This window comes from Battus philenor, unplaced genomic scaffold (assembly GCF_028537555.1).
Source record: "Battus philenor isolate CCGP_79_NKW_IND1 unplaced genomic scaffold, ilBatPhil1.0.hap1 SCAF_14, whole genome shotgun sequence".
Taxonomy (NCBI): Eukaryota; Metazoa; Arthropoda; class Insecta; order Lepidoptera; family Papilionidae; genus Battus; species Battus philenor.
In genome coordinates, this window is record NW_027181676.1 from 11,212,480 (window position 1) to 11,226,719 (window position 14,240).

General features: G+C 34.0%; 1 protein-coding gene across 1 annotated transcript; it reads right to left on the bottom strand.

Annotated features, from left to right (window-relative positions):
- Positions 1 to 13,782, bottom strand: LOC137918549 (MORN repeat-containing protein 5-like). The gene is made up of 6 exons (XM_068761372.1): positions 13,751 to 13,782; positions 13,604 to 13,678; positions 11,537 to 11,661; positions 3,533 to 3,719; positions 765 to 932; positions 1 to 295 (listed from the first exon to the last, which is right to left on the bottom strand). The coding sequence occupies exons 1-6, from the start codon at positions 13,780 to 13,782 to the stop codon at positions 10 to 12; spliced, it is 873 nt and encodes a 290-aa protein (XP_068617473.1). The 3' UTR covers positions 1 to 9.
- Between the last annotated feature and the right edge of the window lie 458 nt (positions 13,783 to 14,240).

Genomic DNA, 14,240 nt, shown 5'->3' on the forward strand with positions numbered 1-14,240 from the left:
ATACTCCACTTAACTTTGAAGATCATAAAACCTGAAGAAAACAGGGTAATATTTTGAAGTAAAATAAGCCACATTAAAACAAAATTGTATGAATCTTACAGAATCCGATTCGTTATCTGTGCTGAAACGATTGGAAAAGGAAGCACGCGAAAATGAGATTCCCGACGGCGCCCTCGGGAGATGTGTCATTGGCAATACCCATTCCTCGTACAGGTCTGGCCTCGGTCCCATAGTCAACTCAGGGTTGTAACGACAGTTCTCCTTGATCCATTTATGCTCCAATTCGCATGGAAATCTGTGTTGAATAACAATAATTGTAAATATTTTATAAACCTCGCAGAATCACTATGATTCAGTATTTAAATATTACGGAGAAGATTTCTTGTAACATCAGATTGGTTATAATACCTTTAAAAGGTAATTCATTAGGCTTCGTAATTTATTTATTAACCAAAACAACATTTATGTTAGAGCGTTTATCTTTGTACTAAATTATTGGAATCTTAAAGAACATAAAGTAAAGATTTTCAAGTTAAATTTCGCAGAGTTAAAAACCTACCTTTTACCATATTACTACAGATATTTAATACAGTAAATGTGTATGTATATGTCTGTATAAATATTTTTTCAAATGCCGGCAATTATGTCGGCCATTAACGATACTTTTTATAATTTTGCATGTATTTGTTTACATATTTTCTAGTAAATCTGAACATTAGTTGGACTAATCGAAAAATAGATAAATTACGTTTTGATAAATGTACCTGACAATAGCAGAGTGTTGATCGCCCTTGTAGACAACGTTAGTTTTGGGATCGAAAAAGCCATCTCCAGTGTCGTAGAAATTAAGGGGAATCTCTCTCGGAGGCTGCACTGGAGTTATGTACGATTCGCCCGCCGGTTGCACCTCAGTATTGTGTTCTATAGTGTACCTAAAAACGATACAAAAAGGAATAATAAAAGTAAAAAAACTAGTTTCGTTTATCCATTTGTATAATAGGTTTCGTATTATTCTATCTAGTCTAATGATGGTTTGTAGGAGAATAAAAATGGTAGTTATACATTAAAAATTTTACGGCTTGTCACTCATAGTTTCATCAACATCATCATCATCATAATAAGATCGGTTCGAAGCGGCTAGCGTTCAGCACTTTCTGACATTAACAAGGTCAGAAAGGTCACCTATCCATGTTATAGGTAGACATTCTACCACTCCAGAAACTTAAAGCCCCAACGGCCATCTGTTTTTCGCACAATCTTGCCATAGTTTACTTTGTATTAAATATAAAAAGTAATATTTTAATTACCAAAATAAAAGTTCATTAAAATATATTGCAATTAAATTTACAAATACAAATTTTTTAATATAATAATAATAAATACTATTGTATATTACATTAAACCATTTACTCAATGATCTATTAAAGTGCATTGTTCGATGCAGAAATGGTACATGCAAGTCCTACAGTATAAGCTGGTCAATGCCGCTACAAGTGATGTATCTATATGTAATATATGCATACAATACAATGTATCTTAAATCGGCATTGGAATTTACGTACGCTCGTATTCCATCCGCGAAATGAGGCTTTGTGCTCCGATACATAAATAACGAAAAGAAGACAGACCAATTAAAGGCACTGAGGTACGACGGAGCCCATATAATATTTCATGCCCGTTCATTTATTTGTCACGTGGTAAGAGTGGAGTAATTCTAAAGCAACATTTTATTTACGTTACAAATGAACGTACGGAGGTAGACAGACGATTTTATATTTTCCTTCATATTTCAGCGCACGCCGGCTACCCGCGGGAGAGAAGGCTATTTACAATCATGACAGTCTACCGCAGCCCCGAACATCGAGTTCATAATTCAACCGGCTACACTTCGGAACTTATATTCAAACGCTGTATTACATTTAGTTACTCACATAACATATATTATAAATAAGTAAATTATAGGAATAATAGCTGTTATGATAAAATGCCGTAAGTCTAAACGGAATAGTTTTACTGCCCGTTAGTAAAACGCACACCTAATATAGTGTGATATTATTTGCCTATGTTACTGCCGATCTTTAACAGTGTTATACTGTTTTATTAAATCAGTATTATACAGTTTGCGTGTAAAAGTGTATTACTGCTTATTTGTCATTCTGACTTCCTATATCCGTAAAGTCTTACTTGGCTATAATAGTGTGATATTGTCTACCTATATCCACGTGATCTTACTTATCTATAACAATATGATATTGTCTACCTGCATCTATATGATCTTGTTTGTTAATGTGTTATTGTCTACCTTTATCCATGTGATCTTTCTTGCTTATAACAATAAGATATTGGTTACCTATATCCATATAATCTTGCTTGTCTATAACAATGTGATATTGTCTACCTACATCCATGTGATCTTGTTTGTCTGTAATAATAGGATACTGTCTACCTATATCCATATGATCTTGCTTGTTTATAACAATAGGATACTGTCTATCTATATCCATGTGATCTAGCTTTTGTATAATTATTATTACGTGATAAAAAATTAAAGATTCTGTTTTCCAAATTATTTCACTGACTATTGTAACACTAATTAGTGGCAGTTATATTAGTTTTAGCTAAAAATGCAATGTATCCTCTCATGGCTTTAGTCTGAATTGATAGTGTGAGAGACTTAAAATTCTACGACATATTATTTACGCTTATCACTTTGATATATAATATGATAAGTCTTATTAGCCATTTTTAATAGCTAAGAAGTTTAATTGTATATTTATATGGCATCTAAAATCTAATGGTAAAAATAACTAAGCTAAACAAGTAGAGTTTCTATTGCAGGAGTATCGATTTAGATTATTTCTTTCAAAAGGTATTACATAATATATTTTATTAATATTCAACTATAAATGGAGCGCATACATTTACATTTTATATAGACAACGATATGCTTACTTTGCAATAAAAGATTGCCTCGTACAATGCAGTGTTGGTTTACACTGCTCTCAAGGGAGAAATACTCATATTCGTTGTATTTTTGAGTATGTTCGTAGTAGATTACGCTTTAATATAAAAATTATTACTCTTTTTTTTACCGTGGGCAGTGGAATTTATTTTATACCAGATTGAGTTCATCTATAACGGTATCTTTCAACTCAAACCTAATCAGAGAAGATCTTACAACAAACTCAGACGAGTTAATTAGAGTATGCAAAGTAATTCATTTTGCTGTTATTATTATTAAGCTTTGTTATAATTTGATAAAGCCTCTCATTGTAACGACATGTTTCTTTACGAGTTTTTCTTTCGATAACTTCATAACCTTTTTTACACCACACATATACATACACCACACATATACGTACACACACTCGCACACACACACATATATATATATATATATATACACACACATATAATATATATATATATACACATATATATATATAAATATATATATACTCTCTGTCTGAATAATTATGTACACATGTACATAGACCAGATTATGATATACAACAAAATATGCCGTTTTTACCTTCGATCAGGCATCATACAGTATGGCCAATCGTCCTCGCTGTACTCCAAGCCGTCGTCAAACACCAAGGTTTTATCGCCGAGTTTGCCACGTGTCCAAATGCCGCGCAGGACAGCGCCGCATGGATACTTCAGCTCTCCCTGCCCGTGGAACATTCCGTCGTCGAATTCGCCTTCGTAGATTACTCCTGATTTAATTAAACAATGCTTATGTAAAATATTTTTTTTAATTTCATATGACAACGTGATTACATAATTCACCAGATGGTTTTTATTGATACATATCGTCATTATTATTATTAAAAACTAATACCCTATTAAAATTTTAGAAGATATTTATTTAATGATTTCTCATTACAGTTATTATTATTTTTGGCACTTTTTGGCAAGTTATCTATAAAGTAGTCTTTTAATTTACTTATGTAAGAGCAAGAAAACTATATCACTAGACATTACAATACTTTTTCAGAGTTTATCCAATAAACGAAACTTGTGTGTGCGCGTATCTGTGTAAGGATCACATTCACTAAACTTATTAGCTAAACATAATTATTACAAATTAACAGCAGTGGTAGTGCAGCGGTAGAGGACTGAGTTTGAGACTGAGTTCGATCCCCTGGATGCAGTTCATATCTAATTCATAATTTGTGCATTAAATACATAGGATCACCATTGCTCACAAGTTTACAGATGACGACAGCAGCGGCCTTTGCATACCATAATATCATTCTGAAGTCGCCCACTTGCGTGCTAAGTATGGCGATTATGGTACACTCTCTCTAGAGATATTTCTGGGAAAGGCTTATACCTGGCAGTGGGCGTCGATCACTTGAAAAGAGAACAATTACCTATATTATATTCTTGGAACTCCGCTTAATTCACTTACTAGGTCTATGTTTACTATTAAGAACACATGTATTAAACTATATATATTGCTAATTAATAAATAACTTAAAAAGTTCGAATAACCATGCATAGGAGATTATATTTCTATTAATTATATAAAAATTTACAAATATCATATACCGTATTACATGTTTGATGGTTTCATCTTTATTATGAATATTATGTTATGAAATGAATTTCGTATACGTTTAAAAAGGACCAATTAAACGAGAACTTCATTTGAAACCCGATAAGTGGAAACTAGTCCAATTTTGTAAAGTTAATAAAACTAATTCCGGAGCACGACTAAATGAATCTGTTGCGAATAAATATTTAATACGTGCGACAAAGTTGAGAAATATTTCACTCGTGTCTAACAAATGGAACGTTCGGAACAAATCCGGCCCTTTGGCCGCAACAAATGCGTTCCAGCGACAAGTTTCCGGACGATTACTTTAATTAGAGATCGTTAGTATGGTATGAATAAATTGTAAGATTATTTTAACCGTATTGTTTAATAAATTATTAAAAAATTAAAGGTTTTTCTCGATATATTGGCGTAAAAGTTTTAACGATTCGAATTATATTTCTTGTCAATTAATATGTGACATTACTTATCCAAAAATCAATGGTTACAGATATGACAAATAGCATAATAATGGTATAGTTAGAAACAGGGTTTTTAGAACAAGATCTACTTAATACGTAGTATTTAAAAATACATGCTTTACTAGCTTTTATACAGGGTGGCCCATAAGTCCTTTGAAATGAAAAAAAATTATTAAAATAAAACTAATTACATTATGAATTAAATTTTTATTTACAAAAAAAGCTTAAAAAACGGGAATTATTTTTTGAAAATAACATCTTCTAAATGTAATCCGTTGCGATCACGGCACTCTTGCAAACGACGTCTAAAATTCGCGGCACGTCACTGCTGAAATGTTTGTCATTTCTCTGCGGATGTTTTCTTTTAGGGCCTCAATTGACCGCGGGTTTGTGTCGTATACTTTAGCCTTAAGGTAGCCCCACAAAAAAAATCCATCGGGGTCAGATCTGGACTACGTGGAGGCCAGGAAATGTCTCCTCTCTTAGAGATCACTTTGCCAAGAAAAAATTGACGGATAACGGGCATAGCAGTGTTAGAGGTGTGAGAAGTGGCCCCATCCTGTTGAAACCACGTCCTGGCATTAAAGCCTGAAAAGTTTTGCAATTCTGGTATGAAAAACTCTTCGATCATAGCCACATATCGCTCCGACGTAACAGTAACTGCGCGCCCTCTGCCATCCTCAAAGAAGTAAGGCCCTAGGATACCATGGGCTGACATAGCGGCCCAAACTGTCACTTTCGGACTATGTAAGGGCTTCTGATGCTTAAGTTTTGGATTGATGGGGCCCCAATAGCGGCAATTTTGTTTACTAACATGCCCGTTAAGATGGAAATGAGCCTCGTCAGAGAACATTATGTTATTGAAGGAAGTAAACCGATTCAACATTTCATTCGCATAATTTTGTCTTTGAATACCGTCAGTTTCCTTTAATTCTTGAACCAACTGAATTTTGTAAGGGTGCATATGTAAATCTTTTTTCAAAATCCGTTGTAACGATGTCCTGGATACGTTTAATGCTCTGGCGCGCTTACGAGTTGACTGTGTCGGATTTTCGCGAATAGACTGTGTCACTGTGTCTATGTTTTGTTCCGTACGTGACGTCCTTGGGCGACCCAACCGCGGTTTATCTAACGTCGAACCGGTCTCCTCGAACTTAGCAACCCAGTTCTTAATCGTTTGAAGAGTTGGAGTGTCGTCAAAGTTGTGTAAAACTTTGTGTTTTCGAAATTTACGCCGCGCAACGGTTGCCGAATTGTCGTTTTTATAAAACTCGCGCACACAAAACGCACGGTCTGCTCCGGTAAAATGCTCCATCGCGACTAAATTCCCAGAAACCGAAGTTACTCCCATCGCTTCCCCTGCACCGCTCACGCGCGCCCTGTTCGTTTTATTCAAATTTTACTTTTCAAAGGACTTATGGGCCACCCTGTACTTTTTACCAATCACCAGTATTATGTTAATATTAATTCGGAACCACAAACTAGATGTCGCTTTTCGTCAGTAACAAACACAAAATGGACATAAGAGGGCATTACATACTTTTTTTAAACGTGAGAAGCTTTATATGTATGTGAGCGTGACTGAATAGTTTGTTATGATATTTTTTTTATGAAGAAATTATCAATGACGTTCCAATTTTAAACAACGACAGATTAAACAATGAAACATTTAAAAAAAACAAACGTCTATATTAAGTTGTTAGCAGTCCCTTTCACAGCAATTATGTTAAAGTAAAAATATTTTTTTAGATAGTTTTTGGTCTGATATAATTATTATAAAAGTATATAAATATTCTAAATTATTTTGCTTACTTTCAGTATATAAACAAAATACAAAGTAAGATTATTGCTATAACAAGACCCTATTTAGTAAAACGCTGGATACAAGCTGCTTCCAACCTGTATTGGAAATCTATAGAGGAAGCCTATCTTTAACTGTAGTCATTCTATGGCTGAAATGGTGATGACGATGATTAATAAGTGGTTGTTTTCATAATTAAGTGTAAAATTTCATTTTGTATTTATTGTTTGCTTGCTCTCAGACTAACAGTTTCAGCAATAGACCAAATAATTTTCATTAAAAAAATATTCCATGATTAATGTATTTGAAATGTTCGTCACGCTTTTAAACTAGCGTCATATGGGGCATTACACTTATACCAAAGCGTCAAAGATTAAAAACCATTTACAGAGTAATAGCAGGCTTTATAGTAAAACGGCTGTGGTCTCTGTATGTATTGCGTCATCAAGTTGAAAGCTTCATGTTACTATGGATTACGGAACACAAATGAACATGTTACTTCGTGCTTAATTGTTTAACTTATAATTATGAAGGTAGATGGACGTAGTTAAGAATCTATACGCTTCATTTTAAATAGAGGAATATATTTATATTTAAGAATGTCTAGTAATTTTCAAGCACACATGTAGACATGTACAAACGCGGGCACACGTGCATGTAAACGGGCGTGCCCACATATGCAAACACGTACGAGTTCACACACATTAATATTACAACACTTTTTTATTTTTCATTACTTATTATGAATTTTTCTAAGAAAGAAAACAATCTTAATAGTAAATCATACACATCATATATCATCTAAATTATTATGAAAATGTACTCAGTATTTTGAAAACCAAAATTGCGCGTCTTCCCATTTGTACTCACCTCCTTGAGACGTAATGTTGTACCTCTAATTATTACTCTGCACATATATGATGGAACATTGTAATACTTAAGGGCCGGTGCCCACGGCGACTTCTTGTAGTGATGTTGTAGCACGTCTGCATTGATATAATTGCAAAAGGCCTGTCACATAACCACAGTTGAGTCGCGCATCTGTCTCGTTGCACACGCGATCCACTGACACAAAAATAACTGCGATCGCTGCAGTTGCAACACAGACTCCGTTGAGGCAACATTGCTAGTGACATTGTCTTTGGTGCTGCTTTTGCGTAAGTAGCCGAAGCGTGGGCAACTAAAGCAGCGTCAATATTTGATGCATCCATTTAATAGTAAGAAAATGACCAATATTTAGCCACTTCCGCACATGCAGTGTTAGTCGTGCAATAAAGTGCACCGCCCGCCAGCCCGCTGATAAATGCGTATGCGGCAAATAATGCGAATCACACAACCGCCACCGCCAAATTACTCAACACGTGTTTCACCCCTCCACGGGGCATCTTCAGGAGTTATGTTACACCGATTAGTGCCAAACACAGGGACTTGATTGCACGACTACCACTGCGTGTGCGGAAGTGGCTAAATATTGGTCCTTTTCTTACTTAGGATGGACTTCAGCGAGGTAACGCCGGATTCCATTAAATATCCATTTAATAATCAGGGATTACTTCATGAATGCCATCCCGCCTGTTAAGCGTGGCAATTATGGTATATCCCTCCGTAGAAATTTTTGGGGAGGCCTATGCCCTGCAATAGGCGTCTGTGGGCTGAAGCAACGACTTTGTGGACGCCAGGTAACAATGTTTGAAATAAAAAAAAACTTGCACTGTAGTTGCAACTTGCACAGTTCTCTATCACACGCCAACCTCCTCCGTTCTCTCCCCGTCGAGAAGCAGTAGCGCGTTGGCATTGTTACTTTAGTAACTAACACATGTTAGTAGAGATGCTGTCGACGGTATCGTCACAAAAATTTCCCGTGGGCTAGAGGCCTATTTCTTTTTGTTTGCAGATATGGCAACATTGCAGTTTTAACCCACACTTGCCTTTCAATTTTTCCAAAGCATTTTAACACTAATAAATTATACATTCTTATCAATGTAATTGCAATATACGCGGTGATTGGTAAATTTTGAAGTCATTTACAGTTTGTAAGATTTTTTCATTGGAAGTTTATAAGATGCTACTGTATTTCTTTACAAAAAATCCATGTTAATTTTTTTGAAATTTGGTTTATTATAGAAAATGAAGAATTCATTATAGTAGTAGCTTTATTATAATACTGTATAATGAAGAAATAGTAATATACAGCTCATTTACTGTCAATTAATGTACGACACACCCTAACCGAAAATCAATGGTTACGGAAATAATAAATAACGAAAATAAATTAGTACATATTAAAATTAATTATTACTCACGACCTGTCCCTCCCTGCAGAATTGTTCTACCAGAAGTTATTAGCCTGACGTATTCTAATAAAAAATTAATAAATTAATGTAACGTATTTTAGTGTAAATATTTAAAGAGCGACTTTATATTTTTTCTTATCAATTTATGCGTTTTTAAGATTATAAGAATACATAAAAAAGCTGTTAAGTGTACACAGCTTTTTTATGTATTTGTAAAACAAAAGGCAAATTTATGCCGTTGTGTTAATGTGCCATAATAAATAAATAGATATATATATATTCTAAAATAAATGACATAAAAAGTTCGAATAACCATGCATAAGAAATTATATTTAAATTATTTATATAAAAATTTACAAATATCATATACAATTACCTTATTATGAATATTAAATATGGTATTACTCAACTTGTTTTTAGTACCTACTCATCAGCATTTTCGTTCCATATAAAGGCAAGAAAACAAAATTGTTAATCAAATTGCTCATAATACATGCTTTGAATTGGTATCATGTCAACGTGTCGTACTCTGAACTCACTTTGTTAAAAGCTGCTGTATATCCATTTGCGAAAATGCACTCGGAATAGCTAGTAGTCTCTGATGACTTCGTCAAGATTGCAAAAAGTCGGTGGATACGGCATCACAAGACCGTATATCGTGGCTGTCTTTGGGGCAGGCCCATGCTTTGCAATGGGCGTCCATCGAAAGACACGATTAAAAGATTTACAAAGACATTAAAAGTTTAAACGTGTTACAGGAAGAGTTTTGCGAAACAATCGTTAAAATTAATAAAGCACCGTCTTTTTCATTAAACAATAAAGTTATTAAATTCGCTCATATTGTAACACTCTCACGTTAATGTAACCACAAAGCGCTATAAATTATTAAGTTATTGTATCTAACACGGATAGAATATGAATTATGTAAGCTTGTTAGCATCGTGAATAAACCAACATCGAATGAATAATTATCAGAATACCACATTGTTATAAAAATAACGCTATTATATTTCTCACAGATTGTTGTAGACTATTTATTACGTTCAAGTGACAGCCGCAGAGCCGAAAGGTTCTCTGGCGACCACGTGCCGGTAGATGCGGCGTGGGTAGACCCCGACTAGGACGAACGACGACGAAACGAAACGGAAAATTCAAATTGCTAATAAAATTGCCCCCAATAGATATGATATCCTAAACTGATTTCAAGTCAGTGTTTTACTCTGAACACACTTCATCAGTACATATCCTCCGCGCAACTGCGTTTGGAATAGTTAAGAGACTGGGATGACTTAGTAAATGTCGCGGAAATTCGCTGGTTGTGAAGCCTATGTTTTGGAGTGGGCTTAAATAATGATTTACGACAGTTAGATAGTATATATTATTATATTCTTGTTGTCGAGGAGTCCAATTTATATTTAGAGTATAAAATACTTGCAGTGTTTAAATTTATATGAGTGCATAAACAGATTTAACGGCATATGTACTGAAGGTGTAGTAGATAAAATAAGAGTAGTGTAACATAAGTAACTTGGACATTTATTGGTTTGTATTTTTAAGCATGAAGAATCGTCTTCAATGACATACTCTTTGAACGCTTAGGTGAATACTTCCAATTTTTGGATCTGCTATAATAACTACACTCATATAAGTATTATTTAATTGCTCATACGTAATTATAGTATAAAATAAATCACTATCGTAGTATATCTGTCTGTTAATCGCCTATCTCCTCCATACATAATTTACAAATACTGGTTCTTATTTTCTAATATATAAAACGAATATTTAAAATTACGAAATATGACATATAATTGTTGCATTCACTGAATTGCTTGATACAAAAGTGTTGAACGTTAAACCGAAAGTCTAAGCATTTAGTTTCTTCTTATTAATTAACCTATTAATATCACCTACATAGCTTAACTTACCTTACTTAACAGTTACCGCCTATGTACGTCAAGAGAAGAATGCCAAGAGAGCCCAATTTAATAGAAATTAGAACCAGATTATATGTTTAACAGCATTATAACTACGTGGATTCTAAACGCGTCTTGATCTTATTAATTTTTTATATGATAATTCAAAAACATTATATGGGAGTAATACCGTACATATTTGTCAAAAAAAGATTAATTCTATGAAGCATAGAGAAAGATATAAAAAGCTTTTCCTAATTTGTGGTGCTAACCTCGTGCTAGCTTTATTATCATTTAATAAATCATTTAAACAAACTTCTTTAATACACCACACGGTAATCTAGGGACATTTCTAGAGAGCTAATTTTATATTCATTTGCACATAGATTAGATTCTCATATTTATATCGAATATGTACTTAATTTTTTCTTGACGAACCTTTTCTAAGACAGTCTTAGAGTATAAGGAACATTGTAAGAATTCCAAAATAGTTTTGTTACCGTTAGGAAAAGTGTACACTCCGTAGCCGCTCATGCCAAGCACGTCCCAAGTGCCCTCGTACGTAGAGCCAGTCGGGAACTGTTTTGCCGAGCGCTCCACTCGAGGAATATCCACAGACACCGCCCTTATACAATAAAATTATGTTACTCAGCTTAATCAGCATGGATATTGTCGATAGAGTAGAATCTTGATAAGTAAAGGTTCAAGCGCATATTAGTAATTATAGTAATATTTTCTTTTCTTTAATGATATAGTGTGGTTTATGGGAATAAATGTAACGTAATGACTTCTCTCATAATGCTGGAATGTTACAAAAAATCTCTGAAACGCAGTACAAAATGAACAAATGAAGCACTAATGTTTATTAACGACCATTTAGATAAATAAAGAAAAAGTAATTTCATCAGTTATTATATCCAAATACCTTTAAAGTATATAATTTTGAAGAAAGCGATTTTAATCATAATTATATAAGTATATTGTTAAATCTTTTTGGGCGTAACAGAGTGATATATCTAAATATTTATAGCTTTAATGCCGTGTACACATTGAGCAGATTGTTCACTTTGTTTTGATGTACACCAAACTCAATACCACGTATGTATTTTTAAGTATTGACTAGTTTGTAATTAATAATTTTATTATAAAAAAAATAGCTGATCCCGGAAACGTTGTTTTGCAAAAAAAAAATTGATATTTTAATTTACAAATAAAAAATAAGGGTTGATCGTAGAGGGGTGAAAATTTATGGTTGTATGTATTCTTGTATGCTGTATCATAAAAAAAAAATTTCGTTAAAAAAAAAAAAAAATTTTAAGTGTGAAGAACCTTTATCACTTAGGGGTATAGAAAATAGATAGTAGCCGATTCTCAGACCTATTGAATACGCATATTAAATTTGGTAAAAATCAGTCAAGCCGTTTCAGAGGAGTTCAAGTTCAAACACCGTGACACGAGAATTTTATATATTAGATATCATCATCATTTCAGTCGCAGGACGTCCACAGCAGGACTTATGCTTCCCCATAGATCAGAACCTAGATGTCATAGATTAGGGCACCCTACTTCCTATATGAGCTTTGTCCGTGATTATCTTTCTTGGTAGAATCAAAGATCGTCACGGATTATCATAAAGATACCGGTAAAATTAGCTCAAGTGCCGTCGCGAAGCCAGGTTATCACGCGGATGCACACGAATCGGCTACCAGCTCTTCGTTGCCTCTAGTTTTGCAATATCACCCGAACTAAGGAATTCTTCGACGTAACTTAGTCTAGACTGCGCACAATTCGAACGTGTGCTGCATTGTGTCCTCTTTATAATTATCCGCATATTTTTTTTTGTTTCAAGGGATAATCTAATATGAGTATCCCCTTCCATTTCAGTACTTGTCGGATTCCTACCAAAAGTAACCCCATAATTTTCGTTCGCACCTATTGACACAACCACGGGAACATTTTCGCTTTACTGTACATTTACGGTGTTTGCTTAGTCTCTACTTAAAACGTCTACGGGTATAGCTGAAGTTCCCCACACATAAAGATGCGAGTAGAATTAGCTCGCTCGCCTCTTTGGATGCAGGACATACAGGCGACGGATCCCTCCGAAACCCTCCGCCCCTCCGCCGTCAAGGCCTCTTTGTAAGGGTTTAGGGAGGAAGTGGCATAACCTCCTGTAATGTCTTGGTTTTCAGCTCCGAGATTTCTCGAAAGAATCAATTCTCAATATCAATCATTCGGAACCTGGTATTTGAAGAAAATTGAAAATAATATTATATATAAATACATATTTAAATGCACATTGTAACAATGTATTGATTATTCGAACATGCTTAGCAAAGCTAATTTGAAAGAATAAATGTTTATTTTGTTGTTTTATATTAGTTGTGTACTTAAACAAGAAGTAAATAACTTGCCGTAAATAATAAATTTACTGCTAACAAATTAAAACTATTTGCACAAAGAGAAAATATTTCTTTTGAAAATATCTGCTTTAATAAATAAAACTCTGAATTCGGATGTTGTATATAAATTTTCTTTTACTTAACAATAATTAATTTTGGACTCACTTGCACTCAACTTTGTGTGCCTCAGAAAACTTTCTCATTAACTCCTCCCATTGCGACAGTCGCTTTTCCCCGACGCTGAAAATACAATATTAATTAAATGAAAATAGACAGTGATACAGCGACAAGACAACTTCGAAATAAACTTACACAGAGCTTCCCCGTCCTTGTTCCGTTGACATTAGTATTCTCTGATCTGCTTCAATTATATTATTACTGTAAAAACAGAAAAACTTTGTTTAAAAATAGATTAAAAATATTTTTACAATGAGAAACGAAAATTAAGGCCGAGTATCACTTTTTATTAGGTGACTCCAGCATCTCATGACCTGTTTTTGTCGTAGTTAAAAAGTACTATCAACTATAGGAGAGTTGTTCGACGAAGGCGATTTATGCTAGCCTCTATCGTATCGTATCGTAAAGGTAAATATTAAAAAGTCAAAGCTTATAGATTATTGTCTTATGTGTTATAACTTTTATAAATAAATTTTATTAATAAAAATAGTATTTAGTGATTTGGTGCGTAGATAGTCTTTTACATTAGTACATTTGATTGTTGCTGGAGTAGTTGGAATAACTACAGTGTTGCCGAAACCACTGTACCGCGCCTTAAAAAAGCTACGAGGTGGGGACCAAGGAA

Excerpts from the sequence above, each read along its gene's own strand:
- LOC137918549 (XM_068761372.1), bottom strand. The coding sequence starts at position 13,782 with ATGTCAACGGAACAAGGACGGGGAAGCTCTGT. Across the intron at positions 13,679-13,750 it reads CAAGGACGGGGAAGCTCTGT|CGTCGGGGAAAAGCGACTGT; the intron begins GTAAGTTTATTT and ends TTGTATTTTCAG. Across the intron at positions 3,720-11,536 it reads AGTGTACACTTTTCCTAACG|GAGTAATCTACGAAGGCGAA; the intron begins GTAACAAAACTA and ends TAATTAAATCAG.